This window comes from Tauraco erythrolophus, chromosome 3 (genome assembly GCF_009769465.1).
Source record: "Tauraco erythrolophus isolate bTauEry1 chromosome 3, bTauEry1.pri, whole genome shotgun sequence".
NCBI lineage: Eukaryota > Metazoa > Chordata > Aves > Musophagiformes > Musophagidae > Tauraco > Tauraco erythrolophus.
The window spans coordinates 35,985,656-36,008,018 of record NC_141467.1 but is presented as its reverse complement, the minus strand read 5'-3'; the positions used below and the strand labels follow the sequence as shown (position 1 = coordinate 36,008,018).

General features: G+C 38.9%; 1 protein-coding gene across 1 annotated transcript in view; it reads right to left on the bottom strand.

The window, feature by feature from the left end:
• Positions 1–123: 123 nt before the first annotated feature.
• The window catches only part of CTNNAL1 (catenin alpha like 1), a 61,137-nt gene continuing 38,897 nt past the window's right edge, over positions 124–22,363 (bottom strand). The window contains exons 9-19 of the mRNA XM_086609149.1: positions 17,931–18,089; positions 16,215–16,307; positions 15,754–15,904; positions 9,624–9,661; positions 6,411–6,461; positions 6,155–6,309; positions 5,370–5,418; positions 3,855–3,911; positions 3,596–3,715; positions 407–490; positions 124–285 (exon numbers count right to left, since the gene is read on the bottom strand). Coding sequence (XP_086465275.1) covers positions 124–285; positions 407–490; positions 3,596–3,715; positions 3,855–3,911; positions 5,370–5,418; positions 6,155–6,309; positions 6,411–6,461; positions 9,624–9,661; positions 15,754–15,904; positions 16,215–16,307; positions 17,931–18,089 — 1,119 coding nt within the window. The remainder of the gene's footprint in view (positions 286–406; positions 491–3,595; positions 3,716–3,854; positions 3,912–5,369; positions 5,419–6,154; positions 6,310–6,410; positions 6,462–9,623; positions 9,662–15,753; positions 15,905–16,214; positions 16,308–17,930; positions 18,090–22,363) is intronic.

Sequence of the window (22,363 nt, the reverse complement as noted above, 5' to 3'; positions counted from 1 at the left end):
TGACAGAGGTCAACAGTTTTAATTCAAATTAACCTGGTCTGACTTTCCACAAATGAAAGCAATATTGAAAATTCAGCAAGTGTTATTTTCAAAGGGGAGTTCCTGCATTTCTAAGTGCTATAATTACTTGCTCTCTAAAAACTTCATGTTTGTTACATGACTTTCTAAAGACTTGATGCCAAATGTCTCATTTCTCCTTTCTGGAGTATGTGCGTTTGTACCAGTTCGTATTCTGTCTTCTCTCCATGGTGGAGCAGGTTTAAGACAGCCATTTCCTGCTTTTTTCTGTATATATATAAAAAAAAAGATTTCTTCAAACCAAACCAAAAAACCCCAACCCAAAACCAACCAAACAACACCCCCCACAAAAAACTTTTAAAGTATTGCGGAGGAACCAAGTACTCACCTTCCTCAGTAATTTGTAGCAGAGTGGAAGAAGCTGGCATAACAGAGTCATCACATTCCTTGTTTTCAGAATGCATGCATCAACCTAAACAAAGCAGAGCTGAGTAAGACTAATGATTACTTTTATTAGGCAATTGTTTAATGCATGAGATGATAATCTATTTCAAGCTTGATTAGGTAATATTTTTCCTTCATAAATCCCTTCTAATTAAAAAAGGTTTTACCTGGCTTTTTTGAATTTCTCTATATGATACACATAAAGCAACAGCATCCCTTCTGTAAGGCAAGACTTGAGCTAGGAAGCAGAAGGGAATAACACACATCCCAGGAGAAGGAAATAATAGTAATGTAATATTAAACAGTAATATAACTGTCTTGGAAATGAGCTCTTACCATCTAAGTGTGATTCATCACAATTCTTCATGTTTTTCCTTTTGTTTTATGTCCTGTCAGCATGATTTACAAAGTCATGCATCATGTAAGCCTTACTTTGATATGAGTTGCACTACAAGTTAGCATTTCGGTTTATGCCTGAAGTCTAACACTCAGCACACGTCACAAGTCTGGGCCCTCAAGAAGCAATTTGATAGGCCATTATCTCTATGTAGTGATACCTCACTGTAAAAACAGACTGAAGCTCCCATATTTAGTTTAGCTGGAGAGCATAAAACAGACCAAGCAGTAGCCCTGAAATGATCGGTTTGGTTTTGAGTGGCTTGGGTCCTCTAGCCAGTTTCAGTCCCTGCTGTAAAACTGAAACATCTTTTCCTTAGTTCATTGGAAACAAACATCCAGATGCACAGAAATGGTCTTGCTCACATTGATCATATTGCTGCTCAGGGATACTTGAAGTTCTTCAAAAAGCCTGACCTCTGTTCCCCACTAAAGTTTGCAGATCTACTTACCGTGTAAACAATGTTGAAACTTTTATGGCAGCTGTGTATATATTTACTTAAAACAAATACGAATAATATCAGAACAAACTCTGGACAGGATAGGGTAGACTACCTACCTACTGAGAAGCAAACATGTATTTCAGTAATAGAGTCATTGAGGTTTGGAATTTGGTACGTTTATGTTAAGCATCAGTAAAAACTGAACAACAATAATTATTACAGTGGTGGAAATACAAATTACCTTCATTAATATTTTCATCACTGAAGTCCTTTCGTAGTGAGATATGCTTAATTACAGTTCATATTTCTCTGAATGAAGTTCTACTGGATTACAGTAATATATACAGTATTACTCCATCTCGTATTATTCAGCTGAGAATTCTCAGTTGCAGCATGGCAGAATTCCAGTACTTCTCTTTATCTAGTGTGTAAGTTGTCAGAGGTGTTGACAGAAGTTCTTTGAAAGAAGTTCTTACCAGTAAAAAGCAATATAAAGTCGTGGAAGCCTACAGACACCTTTCCACCTTTTTTTTTTTTTTTTTTTTTTTTTTTTAAGAGCAGTCCAGGAACATCTTTGTCTTAGGAAACATTTCTGCAAACTCCTTCACTAACAGTAAAGTCCAAAATCCAAATGATAATTTCAGTATTTTTAGTAATAGGAAGAAAAAAAAATCCTCTTACTTATTTTACTGATTCTTAGGCTGGTAAAGTTGATGAGCTAGAGGTAGGAAAACTGTTCCTTAAAACATTAATATCAATGATACGTCTGTGACCACTGCGCCAGTTTCACAAAACCTGGATATCCATGCTCCCTAAAGAAAACATTCATACGACCATGTAGAGGTAATACTATCCAAGCTATTGACTGCCAGGCTTCCACGTATGCTGGATGCCAGTGTACGATATTTTGCACAACAGCATAAAATTTTGTAGTTTGTAATTTTTATGGTCCTCTGTCAATCCAAGAAGTTCAGCTGTCATGAACTGTTTCATGATTTGATCACCTTCTATGACAGGGTGACCCGCCTGGTTGACGAGGGAAGGGCTGTGGATGTAGTTTTCCTTGACCTCAGTAAAGCCTTTGATACAGTTTCTCATGGTGTTCTGGTGGAGAAACTGGTAACTGCTGGCCTGGATAGGCACACCCTCCTTTGGGTTAAAAACTGGCTGGATGGCCGGGCCCAAAGAGTGGTGGTAAATGGGGCTAAATCTGGCTGGAGGCTGGTCACCAGTGGGGTTCCCCAGGGCTCAGTGCTGGGTCCAGTTCTGTTTAACATCTTTATCAATGACCTGGATGAGGGGATTGAATGTACCCTCAGTAAATTTGCGGATGACACCAAGCTGGGAGGCTGTGTCGATCTGCTCGAGGGTAGGGAGGCCCTTCAGAGGGATTTGAACAGACTGGATCGTTGGGCTGAGGCCAATGGCATGAGCTTTAATAAGGCCAAGTGCAAAGTCCTTCACTTGGGGTATAAAAACCCCAAGCATCGCTACAGGCTCGGGGAAGAGTGGCTGGAGAGCTGCCTGGCGGAGAAGGACCTGGGGGTGTTGGTTGACTACCGGCTTGATATGAGCCAGCAGTGTGCCCAGGTAGCCGAAAAGGCCAATGGGATACTGGCGTGTATCAAGAATAGTGTGACCAGCAGGAGCAGGGAAGTGATCCTGCCCCTGTACTCGGCACTGGTGAGGCCGCACCTGGAATATTGTGTCCAGTTTTGGGCCCCTCGCTTTAAGAGAGATATTGAGCTCCTGGAGCGAGTCCAAAGAAGGGCGACTAAACTGGTCAAGGGGCTGGAAAATAAAACTTATGAGGAGCGGCTGAGGGAGTTGGGGCTGTTTAGCCTGGAGAAGAGGAGGCTGAGGGGAGGCCTGATTACAGCCTACAAATACTTGAGAAAAGATGGTGGGGAGGTGGGGGAAGGGCTCTTTACATTAGTGTTGGGAGACAGAACAAGAGGAAATGGGTATAAGCTTAGTCAGGGGAGATTCAGGTTGGATGTTAGGAAGTATTTCTTCTCTGAAAGGGTTGTCAGCCACTGGAATAGGCTGCCCAGGGAGGTGGTTGAGTCCCCATCCCTGGATGTGTTTAAGAATAGGGTGGATGATCTACTTAGGGATATGGTTTAATGGGGATTAGAGATGGTTGGACTCGATGATCTCTAAGGTCTTTTCCAACCTAGAAATCTATGAATCTATGAATCTATATTTTAACAGGAGCATAAATTAGTAAGTTATTATATTTCAAAACGAGTTAGGTCTTACTTCCAGAAAAATATATTTAATTTTCACCTTACCTTTGAAAATGTAGCACTTTTACCCTGAACAGAAGCTTTAGCTGTTATCTGGAGCTGCTTGCACACAGAGGTCAGTTTTTCGGCCTCCAACAGAACCAAAGGTTTGTCATCATCGTGTACCTGACGTGTTTCAGGAAGACAAAACCACTCCGTGTTAAAGACTCCAATATTAAGTTAATGGAGAAAGATAACACGACCAGCTTTTAAGCAGTATCACTAGTGTCATAACTGAATGGGTGTTTTAGAGGTCATACATCACCTGATCAGACAAGGCATGAAGAGCTGAAGCAAGCTTTGTGCCCTCTGTAGCAAAAATCTGAAAGGGAGAGAAAGCACGTAACAAAATGAAGCACGATGAAAGATGAGGCTCTTTTTCCTTGTTTTAATAAATAGTGTGCTTTAAAGTAAAAAGGCAGCAGGAAATGTTTGTGATAGTTGTATACATTTATAATTAGCAAGTCAGCAGTTTGCAATGACTGCTGAAATAACAAGCTACATTACAAATGGCTGTTCTCCCACATAAGCAAAGTTTAAAGGCTTTCCCTTCACATATAAAGAAACCTCACTTCCAATTATTTTTTGCACTGTAGCAGCTCACCAGCGTTTTGTGGGTCGATGACACCTGTCATGATTATTACTGTCCTGACAAAGGTAACCAGTCTCCTGTTAACCACAGGCTTGTATCTTGGAAATATCACGCCACATTCCTTCATTTGGCCCCTTATCTTTTTGTTTGTATTATTCAAATTTTTACATCTTTCTTTCCCATGAAAATGCTGCTGCTCAGACTAGGATGGAGTATCCATTAACACTATCAGGGACAGAGCTAAGTGCCACAATGAATACTACTAATGCATTGAAGTCCACTACATTTGTCATAATGCCAGTTAGCCATTCCTGTTCCCAACTGGGATCTGTTGGTTCAGTGAACGCTGTCGTAAGCACTACTACTAGAACGCTGAAATGTTGGCTTTCAGAAAGTACACACCAGAGTGAGGCTGCTTAAAATCTACAGGTGCCAGTCAATTCATAGTACACTGTACTTATGTGTAAGCAGGATGACCATGAGCCAGCAATGTGCCCTTGTGGCCAAGAAGGCCAATGGCATCCTGGGGTGTATTAGAAGGAGTGTGGTTAGTAGGTCAAGAGAGGTTCTCCTCCCCCTCTACTCTGCCCTGGTGAGGCTGCATCTGGAATATTGTGTCCCGTTCTGGGCCCCTCAGTTCAAGAAGGACAAGGAACTGCTTGAGAGAGTCCAGTGCAGGATGACAAAGATGATTAAGGGAGTGGAGCATCTCCCTTATGAGGAAAGGCTGAGGGAGCTGGGTCTCTTCAGCTTGGAGGAGACTGAGGGGGGACCTCATTAATGTTTATAAATATGTAAAGGGTGACTGTCATGAGGATGGAGCCAGGCTCTTCTCAGTGGCATCCAATGATAGGACAAGGGGAAATGGATATAAGCTGGAACATAGGAGGTTCCGCTTAAACATGAGGAAGAACTTCTTCCCAGTAAGGGTAACAGAACACTGGAACAGGCTGCCCAGAGAGGTTGTGGAGTCTCCTTTTATGGAGATGTTCAAAACCCGCCTGGACGCGTTCTTGTGTGATCTGATCTAGGTGGTCCTGCTCAGGCAGGGGGATTGGACTAGATGATCCTTTGAGGTCCCTTCCAATCCCTAACATTCTGTGATTCTGTGTAAGGAATCAGAGAGTTAAGTTCCAACTTGTTCTTCACTCAGAGTTCCTAACTCCTATTTTGTTAAAAATACATTACCTCTGCTTGATGAAATAAATCTTGAGTAGTTTTCAGAAGTCCTTCTCCTCTGTGGGAAATAACGAAAGCAGAATATTTTCCATGTATAGACTGCTGATTATTTTGCCTGCTACATGCACAATTTGTAGTATCACTCGCTCACTCTCACCCCCATTCACACCACTGAACTGTAAAATATCACTTTTAGAAGATACTATGCACAACAATAACTTACTACAGGAACTGCATTTCAAAATACTATATAAACACCTCAGTGGCTAGAGCACTATTAGGAAATCAGAAATGGTTTAGTCCTCATCAGCTGAAGAAGGACAGAAATCCATGTGTCTGGCATACTATTACTGGACTACAAGGTAAGAAAAATCTCAACTCATAAAAAGACCCCTAAATTCTTCAAATAAGAAAGCTGACATTGCACAGGCAAGTTTCGGAATACCTTTCAGTACAGAAAAGATCAGCAATTCTAATCTACAGTTATATATCTGTGCTTTACTTTACTTAATTTTGAAAGTATTTATGAACATTCTTCTTAAATGTTTTCTGTATCCAAGAGATAATAAATAGCTCTTTTGCAACAAACCAGGTGTTTAGCACTTAAAAAACCCTAATTTAATTATTAAACAGCTTAGAAATTTACAAGAATTTATGATGTGTAAGGACAGAAATTAAAATTCCTTTCTGCATGTGTCCCAATCGTTATATTCTGAAAATTAAATTGTCTTATTTCTTGTAAACACTGTTAACACTCTTCTCCCCACCAAAACATGCCGCTACAGTGTAATTACCTTGTAAATAAATACATGGAGTAGGCCATACTTGACATGCCTTGTCCATGTTGCACAACCTCGTTCTCCTGATCCTCCCATTTCTCTGTCTCAGAATCCACATCAGATGTGAGCAGATGCAATTCTAATCCAAGTTTTGCAATTTTTGCCTGTTCCTGTAAATGGTAACCATATTTATGGCACTTGAAATACATTCTTCAGACGAGGAAAAAAAAGAAATTTAAAAAGTTTTTTTACTAAAACGTTGGCGTCTTACCTCAGTATCCAGTTTGACTGGCTTTAATGCTTTCAGATTTGCATTATGCTTCTGTTTCAAACAAAAAATAATATTTTTAAATAAAAGGAATTAGTAATCATTTTACTAACAAATTATAAGAGGTGTCTCTCTACTCATAGGTAGACTTTGCAGGAGAGTTCCAGTGGTTCAGACAAACTTCTCAGTAGAAGCTGAGATTCAGTTCTGATCTGGCCGTCCTTCTGAAATGGCATGTGCACACAGGGCCTGTGCCTGTTGCTGCGATCTTTTTATGGGTTTCCTTCATGTATTTAAGTCAGGAACTATCTGAAATACTGGTCTGGCTGCAAGCCAAATATTGGCTCAGATTAAATGATAGTTAGTGGTACTGATGCAAGTGGAGCATCTGATACAGCAGAGCATAACACATATACACAGTAACACATGATTTGTTTCAAATCAATTTGCAGGTAGAGAGCAGCAGTTCTTGGCTTTAACTTCATGTGCTGGTGCTGTCACTGTGCAAAGACAGCAAAAACTAACAGACATGGGAGCCACGGTTCACATTCAGAAACTGCACTAGAGTGTAGAGGAATGGAAAGTATAAAGCTGGTGTCATAACTTGGAGAGATGTGAGAGACTGGAGGAGGCTGGATGGTAACAGAGCAGGACTGAGATCCTTGTCTGGGAACCTGAAAAGAGCTGCTATTCATTAGTGGGAGTACTTGGGCAAATTAACATCAGTAGTGCCTGCAGGGAAAAAAAAGCACTATTCATTGTGAACAGCATCAGAGCAAGCTCCAGGCGCAGTCTCCATCTCTCACTTCAAGAGTTTGAGCACAAATAAAGTACTACTATTGAAGTTCCTACTGCAATTTGCTGCTCAGTTTAGCTTTCATGCCATTTCTCTTTTCCCATCCCCAAATTTTTAAATATTCTGAATCTTATGAATGTCTACCCAGATTAGATGCTGTAATTCTGCCTATTAAAAATTATTCTATTATATTACATACTATTTTATATCATTAATATAAATATATTTTTTGTGAATTATATAATTCTTATATAATTATCTATATAAGAATTGCATAATTAAACTTTATGATAATTAATAATTATATGATTATAATTAATTATATAGTTATGATTAATTATATTTAATTAATATAAATTAATATAATATTAAATATTATTTTATATTATTCTGCATTAAAAATGCTGATCTCATATGCAAAGATTTAGCAAAAAGTCTACGAATTGATACTCCTAATTGTTATTTAAGTTTGACCATACTACATATTAGAGATGCAATTCAAGAAAGGCTGGTTTTAAGGCCGAGTCTTAAAAGAAGAAAGGAACACAAAGCCAAACTAGGTTTGTATGTAAACACAAACTTTGGGATACAGGGTATGGCACATATTTAAGCTGCTGAGTGAAGGGTATTCAAGAAAACCAGCACTCTAGCACAGGTAAGTTTTTCTATCCACAAATAACTAGAAGAAACCTCAGAATGTTTTGTCAGATTGGTAGTTTTCTCCATTCTAGTGTTCACTCACGCTATTTGAATAGGAGAATCGGTAAAAGGCAGATAAGCAGTTACTCTGCTTTTAAAACATGATTTGACACCTAATACTATAGAGAAAAATATACCTGTGCATTAAGCACACACATGAATCATCACTACTGCTCTGTCCTCAACTATGGCACATGCTAGGATGCCACTCATTACCAAACAGCACAGTCACAATTAAACAGATGTAACAAAACATATGATCTCATAGATTGACAGGAAGAGTGTGACTTGTGTGCAAGGACAGCGTGGGCAATAGCCAGGCGCAGCAGACCTCTGTGATGGCAGTAAGGAGAGAAGAGGCAGCACCGAGAGTCACAGCACTGGGAAGAGAGGCAGTTCCAAAGGTTAATGCATCAGTCTGGCAAAGAACTTACTCTGCAAACAAACTTCTTGTCTTATGGTCGTAACCTACAAGTGCTGTCTACTTCCAAACTGTCTATTAATCATAACTCCCCCAAATCTATGCATCTCAAAAAACTGAAAAGGTGGCAGTAACTTTTGAAATGACAACAGAGCAGAACTGTTTAAATCCTGGGAACAAAGATTTATTGAAAGTATTTTTAAAAGACATATGAATCAATAAGTGTGAATCTGACTTCAAACACCTCTTTAAATTTTGGCTGAAGTCCAGAAGCTACGCAGCTTAGTCAAACCAGTGAGGGACAAAAACCCTATCAAATTCACTGAACCAATCTATTTTCCAGTCTACTTAGTTCTGTAACAGTGAAAATGTACCCATGCTCACTCAGCCTAACATTATATTCTATTTAAATCTGTGGATTGGATTTATAATGTATGAGCTTTTCTCTTTCTCTTTTCGTTAAGGTCACAAGTAGCATATTGTGTTCGAAGTCAAAGAATTGCACACCAGGAAATGTGGAGATGGAACCATTTCACAGTCAAATTCCTCCACACTGCAAGTTAAGGAAAGAAAGCAAGGAGAGAAAAAAACAAGGTAGAGTTTACTCTACCTTCTGAGATAATTCTTCCCCTTTTTCCTACCCATGAAAAGATTCAGTATGTAGGAAGTGAATCCCATGACTGATTACATGATAACAAGATTTAGGAGGTTTCCTAACACACAGATGCTCTCAGAAACAATGCAGTATCAATTATGATCAGCTAAGGATATTAAATACCTCACAACTAAATCTGGACATTGAGTGTAGCTTTCTTTTCTGTGTTAAAAACATTTAAGACCGAAGAAGGAAACAAGAACCCATTATCTGAAGAGCTTACAATAGACTCAAACATGTCCCTTTGGTTCCAAATAGGTCAACTCAGGCAACAACATAAAAAAATTACATTACCAAGACTTATTTCAGTTGCAGTATATTCTCATGGTTTTAATAGTAACAATGCATTATTATATAGCGTGACAGTTGAGTACATGGTAAAAAAGGTCACATTAATGAACAGGAATTAAACCTCACATACAATGAAAGTGATTAAAGCATAGTATGTAACTAGTTACCCTAGTTTTCAGTATGTTTGTTATTCATTTAATAAATCGACAAAGTCTGACATTTTACTGCCAGCCGTGCAGTCAGGATGCATGTTACCAAGATACGGCCTTGCCCTCATGAAGGTGTAACATGGGAAGAAGTCAGTTAGTTAACGTCAGATATAAAGTAAATACAACAATCCCAAAAGCAACTTACCCCTGGTCTGGGCAGTGATAGGTAGACACGCTTCTCTCCTATGAAGAACACACACATTGATACCAAAATTTGTATGCAGATTTTAATCAATGGGAATAACATGCCTTATGTCATCCTTCCTGAAGTTGCAGTACTATAAAAGCAAATTACTTACCTGTAATTGCTCCTCTTTGAATACTACAGAGGATTGCCTCTCTGCCTCATCCTTCCAGACAGAGACAAGCCAAGAACTCGGTACTGTTCAGATTTTAGCCCTTGGTAATTGGCAGTTATGAAAGCTTCTCTGAACACTTTCCCTCAGAGAGATTTCTAGTCCCTTGAATGCAATCCACAAGTGAGCAACGAAACTCTCCCATGACTGAGCAGTTATCGCTACATGCACTCATTTTGTTGCAAAGTACAGAACGTACAATGGTAGTTCCACCTAAAGTTTTTCTCAGCATGGGTTGGATGGTATAAAATTTGGAGTACCAATGCTACTAACAATGCTAGTGAGAAATATCTAGGCAGGTTTTTCTAAGTAATACCGATAAAATCCTCATGTTGTACTGTACTATACATATCCCACATGCACTGTATTTTATTAATAAAGAAAGCTCTATAGCACTTTGCACACTTATTTAGTTATTTCTTATATCCCCAGGAGCCACAGATATTCCAAGCCTGAGTGAAATAACTGGAGGAAAAACCACCCTTTTAGGTGTTACCTGAAAGTGGGTAAGAAGAGGTTATTGACAAGAGCAAACAGTGCCTGGGCTAACAGCCATGGATTAGAGCTCCAGTAACCTTAAGTCAAATAAAGTCTTTAGAGCTAAGATTCAGGAGAGGAATGTCTGCTAAATAAAATAAAATAAAAAAACAAAACAAACAAAAACCCACAAAAAAACCCACAAAACAAACTCAAGAACTAGTGAAAAATAGATTTTACCTGAAGAAACAAAGAGCTACTATAATGGATATCAGTACCAGGTTTGCATGGAGATGATGCACCTTGACAAAGGACAAGCAACAAATCTCCCTACAATTGCTATTTCCTTCTCTTGTGTCAGCTCCTAGAGAAATTCCATTCTGAGTCTTCAGAAGACAGTTCTCTTATGCATTCATGATTTTTTGAAAGTATGCTCTTTATCTCCTGACACTACAGAAAGATCATGAGCTCCATGACTAGGCAACTGACTTCTAAAAAACAAATTTCAGTAAGTTGAATAGTGTCCCTCAACCCTCTTGATAAGTATGAAAAATGGTATTTTTCCTTTCTAAGACCACCTCTTCCTTCTCCTAGCTAGTTTTGTGAAAGATGAAATGAGCTATCAGGGCACAAGCTGCCTAACTATTTTTTTCAGAATACAGAGTTATTCAGATATTATTTGCCCAAACATGCATCCAAGCAAGGTTTCTCCCTAAAGACTGATATAAATTTTGAGAGGTGATTTACAGCGTCCTATGTGTCGAAATATCACCTAAAAGGCATGTAAGAAAGCATATAAGAAGCACCAAGAACAAAAGCTAACTTTTAAGTTTAAAATGCTGTAGCATAAAACATCTCCTTGGTGTTATGTAAAAACCTATTGCATCATGTTAAAAAAAAAGTTCAAACACAGAAAGCTTTGATATAACAAATAGAATACAAACACATACTGAGAGGACATACTACTCGCACGCACAAAGTGGGCATTCACAATTATGGAAACCAAATGGAAAGAGGTGGTAAAGAGAAATAAGAAAAAAACAATTATTTATGCTCTTCGAGCAATTCCCATTATTTGGTTTTGCAAGGTTTAGTTGCTCACCATATTCAGAAAGAGGAAGGATCTCACTATTTATTTACTGGAACATTTAAAAAAACCCAAACCAAAACACCCCCCCCCACACACACAAAAAAAACACCCACAAAAAATACTAGAAAACACACACAAAAAAAACCACCTCACTGGACTTACAGATACCAGACCTTTCAAAAGCACACATCAACTCAGGCCAGAGATAATCCTACTTCATCGGAAAATACTTAATTACATCAGTATAATATAACAGAATTTATATTTGATTCCATTAACGGCATACGCATACGTATTTTTTCAGGTATTTCATTTCCTTAGTTTGTAAGTTAGATCTTTGCTGTAATAGCAAAAGACTTTTTGCCATATTATAATCTTCCTTTTATTTATTCCAGTCTGCCTTTGTTTTTCCTAATGTTTCCTTTTTCTTTTTGTCATTTAAAATTAATTTTTATTATTTCGTTCTCTTTGTCTTCCTGTTTCTGCTTTCTAGTATTTCCAGCCATGTTTTCTCCTCGAAAATCTCTTTATTTCGACTTCCAAATCCTGTTTTTGATTTCACTTTATATCTGAGAGTAAGACGGCTGCATCTCTGCTTCACCCTTCCTTCTAGAACTCCAGCCTCTAAATTCTGAAGTTCTGATCTGTATCCTCTACTCAGCAACTACAGCCCTCCCAAATCCTCATGGTCATTTAACTCCTCTCAAACCAAGCGGGCAAAACAAGAGAGGAGGGCAGAAAAGGAAGTTCTCTTCATAAATCATTCTCTCACTTCTGACCAAGTTACAAGGAGCAATCAGGGCATTATTCACATTATTCTCCAGCATGCTGAAACAAAAAAGTTAGGAAAAAAAAGAGATCGGTTGACATCCAACAGACTGGATCAATGAGAGGTGCTTTCATGAGGTGATTCATCTGAAAGTGCTAGAGCCTTGAAGTTCAGTATCTAACCTAAACCAGCAATTCTGAGAGCAAACCCATGCCTCCCCGGCTGACCCAGACCTCCCAGTGGACAAGAGGTCCAGAGGAGCCGGGACTCTCCCCAGCCCACAGCAGCCATGCGACGTTCCAAATGCCAACACGGTGCTGAACGAGGCTCCTCAGCGTTGGGTTAAAAGGTGGGTTAGGATTAAGCAAAAGAGGCCCAGCTCTACCTCACTGCCCAGTTCTGCACAGCGCAGAGACGTTTTCAGAAGACACGTGAGGGTTACTGGGCTGCGGTGTGCTCACTGACCTCTCCCACCCCATGTAGATGGGCACCCCCTCCCCAGGACGAGCCTATTTCAATTTGGGCAAGACGTGGTGCAATTACATTAAACTTGAGGAAAATACAGCTTCATTTCCAAGCTAAATCTGGCTCTCTATCCCTGTGAGTTTTGAACCTCAGTATGAGAAATATCTTATTTGCTGATATGAAAGAAACGCTGGATGAGGAGTTACGCAATTGCTCGTGAAAATAGAGAAATTAGTATAAAAAACGCGAATCTATCAGAAAAATGCTTCTTTTATTTGATGTGTCCAGCACATTTAGTCACCATTCAATTTTTGCCTCTTAAGCTGTATTCTGAACTCTCTAACAAAGCCAAACATTTAAATTGGTAGTACAAAAATACAAGTTTTTAAACTGAGGAGAAAAAAATATATACCTTCTTACTGTAATTCTATCTTGTTACACACAATCACAATTCTACTAGGAATAAAGCACTTGTTACATTTTCGTCTGTAAAATAAAGACTTTTACCCAACCTCAACATTAAGACAAGCATCATGAGTTACAAGAATAAAAAAATCTTGTAAAATATTGTGAAACTCCATTGTGTTTGGAGGCAAAAGTTTTGTGAATGCCACTCTTACAATCTCTTAGCAAACAAATATTTTAGTTTAATTTATTCATTGGGTCATCAGTCATGTTTTCTAGGAGGAAAAAAAAAGGTTGAAAACAGCAAGGTAACTTTAGGATATCTTCTGGTAGTAAAAAGGTGGGGGTATTTGGGTGAGATTTTTTTTTCCTTTTTTTTTTTTTTTTTTTTGACAAGAATCATTCTGAAGTCCAACAACAGAAAACAAGCAAACAAACAAACAAAAAAAAAGATTAGCCCACCAGAGGAAAACTTTCTAGAAGACAGGTGGATATAGGAGACCAAATAATTTATAAGGAGATAACTGACTGTTAATACGAAACAAAAATTCAGAGGCTTGGCCACGAGACAAGGAAAATGGAGACATTCTTTCTTAAGCATCATTTTGGTAAGACCTAATGCACCCTGGGCCATATAAAGAACACAAGCTACACTCACTATCTTACTAATGGTGGTATCAGAACATTTTACACTGAAGGAAAGACTGAGGAAATGAGACACTAACAAGAACATACTCATCTGGCTATGCCAAACAGGAGAAGATAGTCTTCACTGCACCCAGGCCCACACACGCTACAGCCTCCAACATGCTCAGCAACACCTACCCATTCTCTTCTCTCTCCTTCAAGCAATGACATTGGGTTGCCTTGTGAAATGATGCTTTAAAGAAACTGGAAAGTATCACTTGTGGAAAATGTCTGTTATCTGCTGTCAACAGCCACAAGAGAAGAGAAAGTTACCAACTACAGGAGAGGTTGGGAATCTGCCGCAACACTTCCAAGAACTATTTGTTTGGAGAGCCATGTATAGGCTTTGCTGTGGCTGCATGATTCTCATCCTATTATTTTTAAATACAGTAATATATATATATGTATACACACACACGCACACACACATATGCAAAAAGGTTATAATTCAACTCTGCATGAATATGAAAAAAATCAGATACTGCATGATCAGCCCTGCAAATTCCAAATTTATCATAACACATCAATATTAGAGTAATATCTTATTTTAAGTTGCATTATATAAAATTCAATGTTATGTTTAAAGAAAGTCAGTATGTCCTTGGCTCCCAAAACAAACAAAAAACCCACTGAAAGTTAAAAGGCCCATAAACAGAATCTCTGATGGCTACACATCTTTATATGGCATTCCAGACCAAGGTGGAAGAACAAGTAGGATAACTATCATGTTTTTCTCAGACATCTCAAATTCCCAATAATGTGCGCTACACACAATTATTGTAAACCCACTCAAAGTTTCAATACATGTTTTCCTTTTACAAGTCTTCAGGCTTGGACACACATTCATCTAGCAAGCAGCAGCAACAATTTAAGATATTACTACCCTGTGGTTGATTGTTTACTGTCCTCACAAAAAAGCTGGCAGAAAAGAACTGCTTACACAAAAACCTGATCAAGTACAGAAAGCTAAACTGACAAAATAAACTAAAAATGGAAAAAGGTCTCACATTAACAGCAAGATGAAGTATTGTGTCATTGATAAAGTGTCATCTAACCTGAATAAGGCTTTACTTTTTCTGTATCTTAGATACAAAAAAAATGAAGTCCCTGTATTTAACTAGATCTAAACTTTTAAACCTGAGTGATTTTCTTAAAAATACAAGACATTCAGTATTATTATATATTACATTCTATCTGTATGCAATTATACCTTAAAGACTGAAACAAACACGTAGCCGCAAGTATGACAGGCTACACCAAAGCCATCATCTGGAAAAAAATTGTTAGACAAAAATGAAGATAAAATGGCTTTCATTTTAAAGACAAATTACCCTACGCTAAAAGTAAACACAGAATTTTTTCTTAAGATTCCAAGATTGTCTTCTACATGTTGTACAAATACCAATAAACTTACCAACCAGAGAAAATATCCCAAGATTGTGCAGAGTCGTCAGAGATTCCATCCAGGAGAAAGGACAGCAGTTTAAAAATCAAATAACTACATTCACTACATTATGAAGTGAATACAAGGCAAGCTGACAGTATAGAATATATATGCGTATACATATTTCCCAGAAATACAGGAAATCAATTAAACACGTCACACAGTTCAAGTTATATCTCCACTGTCATGAACAGATATGTCCTAGGGAAACTAAAAGGCGGAGGGAAAGCCCTACATCCCTAATATTTGGACACTGCTGGAAAAGAGCAGTGTCGAATACTTTTGTGTCCTTTGAACAGTTCCTTTTGATTTTGCTGGAACTAATCACAGTGCAGAAAGCTAAACATATCTAATTTGACACAAATCAGGCCTTCAAATTTTTGGCTCTTTTCTTTGGAAAAAATCCATTAAGCACCTTAACTCGACATCTATACAAAACCAATGTGTTTGTGTATTGCCACCTAGATTCCACATTTCCATACAGAATGTTTACTGTGCTCCTCAGAAAACAGTATTTCCTAGTATTTCTTAGACTACACATTTTGAAAACTACATTTTTCTATTTGTACATAGCATTCTTACCTCTTCTTCCTTCAAACACATCATTGATTTCTCTTAACAACATAGACATGTCACTCAGTTGAGACTCCCAGGCCTCACAGAACACCTCAAGATTTTCTTTTGCAATCTTGCTAGATGGATGTAATGCCAGTGTTTCTGCAGCAGAAATTATCTGGACAGAGAACAAAATATTTGTTATTGGAAGTCCTAGCACATAGTGTTGCAGAAGAGTTCACAAATGCCTTTAAAGGGAAAACACAAAATTAAGCTGTTACTGTTAATGTCTTTGTAGAGTACTCATTTGATATTTGCAGGCTTGATGATCTTCTTTGTCCATTCTTTTAGCTACCACCCAACATCAAAGTGTAACTCTTTCTTAGAACTGCTTTGAACAGTTCAACAGTAGGTCTCCAAAACATCCATATAAGTAATTTTTATTGATTCATGCCCAGTAGACATGGCCAGATAAAAGGTAAGCATACCTGCGGGCCAGTGACCTGAAAAGTATCTTCTGCATGTATGCAAGTAATCTCAAGGGGCTCCGTTCCAGAAACATGCCTCAATAAGCGACACATCTAAATATTTTTTATAAACATAAAGAGAAAAGAATGGTAAAAAATATGTTTTCATTACTAGTGAGACAAGGTGCATGTGCACAAACACACACACAAAGTTATTGATAGTCCTATCAGAATCTTATTGAAGACCACATAGCTGGGTGTTTCTCAGGGAGCATTTACAATGAAAACAAGGCTAAATCCTGACTTGGAATGTGCAGAATATTACCAAGAGAAAGAAAAGTCTTAATAAATAAATAAAAATAAAACAATAACAATTTCACATACTTATGACTGAATAAACCTGAAAGTACTCAGACACCTATGCAATTTGGCAAAACTGTAGCATGATGTGACCTTGTCTAAACAGGCTTACTCAGCAATCAGCAACCATATGGAAAATTTAGGCTTTCATCATCTAGGGGACTGAATTATCTTTGAGGAAATCAGCATCAAGTTAATTTATGGAAGAAATACCACTTCTCTTCACAATAGGCAAAATGTAGAATTGTAGTAATCCTTTTTTTTTTTAAAAATGTAAGATTAAGAGTGAACTAAAGAGTGGGCTAAGAAGGAACATCAAAGTGTCCAGATCAAAAGGAGAATTTATAAGACAGAGACAGCACATATGAAACTAACTGCACTGTCCATGATCAGAAATGCTATAAGGCCTCACATAAAAACGCTGTAAAACCTCATAGTTATGCTTGAAAAAGAGATCAGTGTCTCACTGGAACTCTAATTACTCACAGAAAAAGGGGACATTAAAGCCAAAATTAAAAAGGCACAGCATTGATTTGCCAGTCCCAGAAGTTTAAGGTGTTGCTTCTGCATATTCATACTTCTGGAATAAATCCTCAAGCCCCATATATCAGAATTGTTTAGAAACTAATGAGTATTAGATGCCACGCAAGCATAGCGGCTGGCATCACCACGTTCCAGACCAAAGTGTATCTTTGTGTGTCTCCTACTGGTACAGTTACTTCTGCTCTTCTGTCAGAGAGAGCAAGAAGGTATACGTGGCAGACATCCTCTCCACAGGCACTCCTAAGAGCCATGATCCCTCAGTAGTCTTGGAAGTCCTATTTGTTTACATGTGTGAATACTACCATATGAAACCATGAATGTATTAGTACATGAAACATACACAGTCCTTTTCACCCAGGAGAAAAGATTTTCAGTGGCCCTCTTGACTGACAAAAACTACACAAGATCTTCAAAACAGTCAAGTTCACTGCATTAAGAATCTTAACCTTACATTCCCACCACTCTTAAAACACGTCTTTGGATTCGGCTGTTGCTGGACGCCTACTGCTTGAAAGAAAAAGGCCATCATCTCTACTTGGATCTTGAAACCTACTTTTTAAATGAATATTTTAGCCTCAATATATACATATAAATTAAGTCTAGATCCAGGAAGAGAATTGGGTACGATTGTGCGTCCTTTCTACAACACCTATATGCCACAGTGACACCTCTGGCTCAGACCCTACCAAGAACAATACAAAATTCAACAGTATCCTAGGAAGACAATATAAAAATTACAAAAACAGACCAAAGCCTTCCTAAAGAATAGATTAAGACAAATCCAGCCACTCATTTTCTAAGTGCCTTACAAAATGAAAGCAGCGGTGAACTCACCTCAACAAGTTGTTCTTTCTGCTCTGATAGCTTGCAAGTATATTCTGCTACAGCTTCAAGATTTCCTTCTACTCCTGTGATTTTTAATGCTTTGAGAACCATATGATCCATATGGTATTTTAGCAGATCTGCTGCCAAAGATGTTGCTGCACTGTGGACCTTGAGAAGCATAAAAAGAAGGAGAGATAAAACTTGGAAGGAAAAAAATTCATCCAGTACCAAGTTAAATAAACTTAAGAGACAGACTGATTTTTCCAAGAAACAAAAAATTTACTGCCATGGAAGCTCATATACAGCCTGCATACTATCTGGGGCTTTAATTCTTCAAGTACTATTCAAAGTACAAAGATAAAACCCACTGCACTCAAAAAAAAACCCCTCACAACCAAATACGGAGAGAAACAAAAGAGCAGCTGGGTAAAATGAGGATACGAAGTTATCACACTGCTGCTTTCTGATAATATTACAGCTGGGAAAAAAACAGGTGCATGAATTTGAGGGGCATCAATTTCAGCATAAGCATGGCACAATAGCTACTCCACTTCTCACGAAGAATACACATTAAACTGTGTGAATCAGACTGAAGCCACACAGCATTTGAGTTTATAATATACTAGAAATTAAGTTCCTATTAATAAACTGAATTCTCAGTGATGTAAAGAAAAGTTTGAATATAATCATCTTGTGACATAGCCTTAGAAAAGTAAGAAGCGTCTTTTCTGCAAGAAGACTGAAGCCAGAGATGGATCTTGGAGAAGTCTCAAACACTCTCCCTGCACTCACAAGCAAGGAGAAGCTTCCCCTTGAAACACATCCCTAAATCCAGACATACTTTCAGACCCGTGGATCTGCTAAAATTCATCTGTGAAGGACTCTACTTGATAATAGCTATCAGTGACAGCTGCTGCTAGTTCTAGTGACTAGTTATAGCAGGTTTACCTAGGCCCTGTAATTAGCCCCATTTTAAAAACATAGGTAAAAACAAAATAGCAACCTCATTAGAAATAGCAGAGCACTCATATGCTCATAAGACTACTCTAAGTCTCATAATACTACATTGACTTTGCTGGACTGCACTGAATATACAACAAACTTGGCTATTCAAGAATAAAGTTATTTTTCAAGTTCTTATGAATGCAATGAACTTGAAATTGTGACACTGGTAGGGCTTGACTTTGTAGAGAAGAGAATGTTTGCTAGGACAGTATGTTACATTTTTCATTCCACTGGAATTCCCCCTTTCCCTGGCAGTACTTCCTGTGCAGTCCAGAATTAAGAGGTTTTTTTGTGATTTTTTTTTTTTTTTTTTTATTTCAGGCAAGAAATCTGATTCGTTGCCTCAAAACCTGCTACGATTGTTTTTTAGAGGGAAAAAAAGCTATGACAGCCTGTTACAAACTATTTATATAGTGTTGCTCACATGCCGTTAAAAATTATCACAAGCCACTCATCTCGGAAATTAAGTCAGCTCTGAAGAAAGGATATCTGCCAGGCTTCTAATGTTAGAGTAGGAACTGCAAATTCTCATTTATATATAGGCTACGTAGAGATTACCTTTTCATTAGAGATTCTTTTCATCCTGATCTAAAAAAGAAATCTACTTAATGTTGTCTCTGATCACTAGCAGGAAAACAATCTCAAGGAAGAAACATACCTTTCTTTCTTCCATGAAGTGACAGAGATGGGAAAGAACTACTTGAACAAGGCTCTCATGTTCTCAGCCACTCAGACTCTCAAAACCATTTTAATTAGAGTCACAATATTTAAATTTCACCAATAGATCTCCTGGTTGCCAACTGATAGATACACTGCAGCACCTGAAGTCAGGCTGACAGGACAGTCCCTCTCAGCCATGCACAGAAGTATGGCTACTCTGGGATCAATCCAATCACTACACAGAGCACAAGGGAAATGACATAATACTTCAAATTTACTTCCACAAGCAGCATGAATGCTGTGCATTTTCAAAAAGCTCTTACTAAGCACACTTTCATACTCTACAGGTCACCAAAGTCAGCCATACAGAACTTAGGATTTGTTAGTTCAGAAATCCACACAATTTGCTCTACAGTGGCTAAACCACCACGCTACGTTTTCACATGCATTGCTTTTAGTATGGAGCTGTATCACAGGGCACAGGTAACCCACTATATTTTGTATTTTATGCCACCTCTGTTAGCTGGTTTACAGAAGGTAATTGTCTATTATTGGCACCTGACAAAATTCTTTAACTTAGGTGTGGTAAATGTGTAGTCTTTGTTGCATGACATTTTCAGAAATAGAAACCTGTGGGTAGGATAATATGTAAGTGTTACTTAATTTCTTCCACATGCAATATTCCAGCCACCTTGGCTTAATGATCTACACAATTACATGGTCATGTACTATTTTGACTGGTAACTCTTCCCGCCCATTCAGCACACAGAAGTGACGTTACTCAAAAAAGGGTGAGCTTATAGTTAAAGCGGCTGAACCTCACTCCGGAAAAGCTCTGCTACTGACTTCCTACATAATAGTGACCAAAGAAAAAAACTATTAATCAAAGTGCACAAATTATGCATCCTCCATTTTCTGGGAGCTCAACACACTGTCTGACAGCAGAAGCACAAAGCACTTAACTGCAACTGAAATAGACTCAAAGTGCTGTTCAAATTTTCAGGACAGCTGTCAGAATAATACGCTGGAATAGGAAACTTCTCATTTTGCTTCTATTAAAAAATATTGGCATGATTTTTTGAGCAGTCAAGGTTTCCCAGCTACAGCAGCTGTGAGCGCAGTCTAAGCAAGTTCAAGTTCACTATACTTCTCTAACATCTTTGCTCCGCTCTGTAGCCTAGTATTGAAACTTCACTGTTCTCAGTCTCCACTTCTCCATCTGTTTAAAGGAACAATAATGTGAAGCAACTGAAAAGATACCCAAACGCTTTGCAAATATTTTGGAAGCTGCCAGAGATCAGTAATTCTACATTTGGCTCAAATTTATGGAACAGACGATGCAGCAATGTTATCCGTTAATAGCAGGGGGAAGGACCCTGATCAGCAAGTACAGTCCATCCCATGCACCAAAGGAGGCAGCTATCTCGGATGACTATGTAGGTTGACACCCAGGACGCTTGCATTTAGAAAAAGAATGATTTACAACAGGCACATACATAGCTGCCAACCGTCTATAAAAATATGTGATTATAAGTCAAGAGAATAAAGAACTGCCCACTGTAGGAGATCAAGTCTGAGACCATCTAAGGAACCTGAAGGTGCACAAGTCCATGGGACCTGATGAGATGCATCCACAGGTCCTGAGGGAACTGGCAGATGAAGTTGCTAAACCATTATCCATCACATTTGAGAAGTCATGGCAGTCCAGCGAAGTTCCCACCAACTGGACAAGGGGAAACATAGCCCCCATTTTTAAAAAGGAGAAAAAAAGAAGACCCAGGCAACTACAGACCAGTCAGTCTCATCCCTGTGCGCAGCAAGATCATGGAGCAGATCCTCCTGGCAACTATGCTAAGGTACATGGGAAAAAAAAAAGGAGGTGACTGGTGACAGCCAACATGGCTTCACTAAGGGCAAATCATGCCTGACATGTTTGGTGTCCTTCTACGATGGGGTTACAGCACTGGTGGATACGGGAAGGGCAACTGACATCATCTACCTGGACTTGTGCAACACATTTGACACTGTCCCCCATGACATCCTTGTCTCTAAATTGGAAAGACACAGATTCAATGGATGACCCACTCGGTGGATAAGGAATTGGCTGGATGGTCACACTCAAAGAGTTGCAGTCAACAGCCCAATGTCTAAGTGGAGACCAGTGATGAGTGATATTCCTGAGGGGTCAGTATTGGGGCCGTGCTGTTTAACACCTTTGTTGGCGACGTGGACAGTGGGATTGAGTGCACCCTCAGCAAGTTTGCAGATGAGAACAAGCTGCGTGGTGTTGTGGACACACTGGAGGGAAGTGATGCCATGCAGAGAGGCCTTGACAGGCTGAAGAGGTGGGCCCATGTGTTGAACCTCATGAAGTTCAACAAGGCCAAGTGCAAGGTCCTGCACATGGGTCAGGGCAATCCCAAGCACAAGTACAGGCTGGGCAGAGAATGGATTGAGAGCAGCCCTGAGGAAAAGAACTTGGGAGTGCTGGTGGATGAGAAGCTCAACATGAGCCAGCAATGTGTGCTTGCAGCCCAGAAAGCCAACCGTATCCTGGGCTGCATCCAAAGAAGCGTGGCCAGCAGGTCGAGGGAGGTGAGTCTGCCCCTCTACTCTGCTCTCATGAGACCCCACGTGGAATACTGTGTTCAGCTCTGGAGTCCCCAACACAAGAAGGACATGGAGCTGCTGGAGAGAGTCCAGAGGAGAGCCACGAAGATGACCTGAGCACTGGAGCACCCTTCCTGTGAAGACAGGCTGACAGTTGGAGTTGTTCA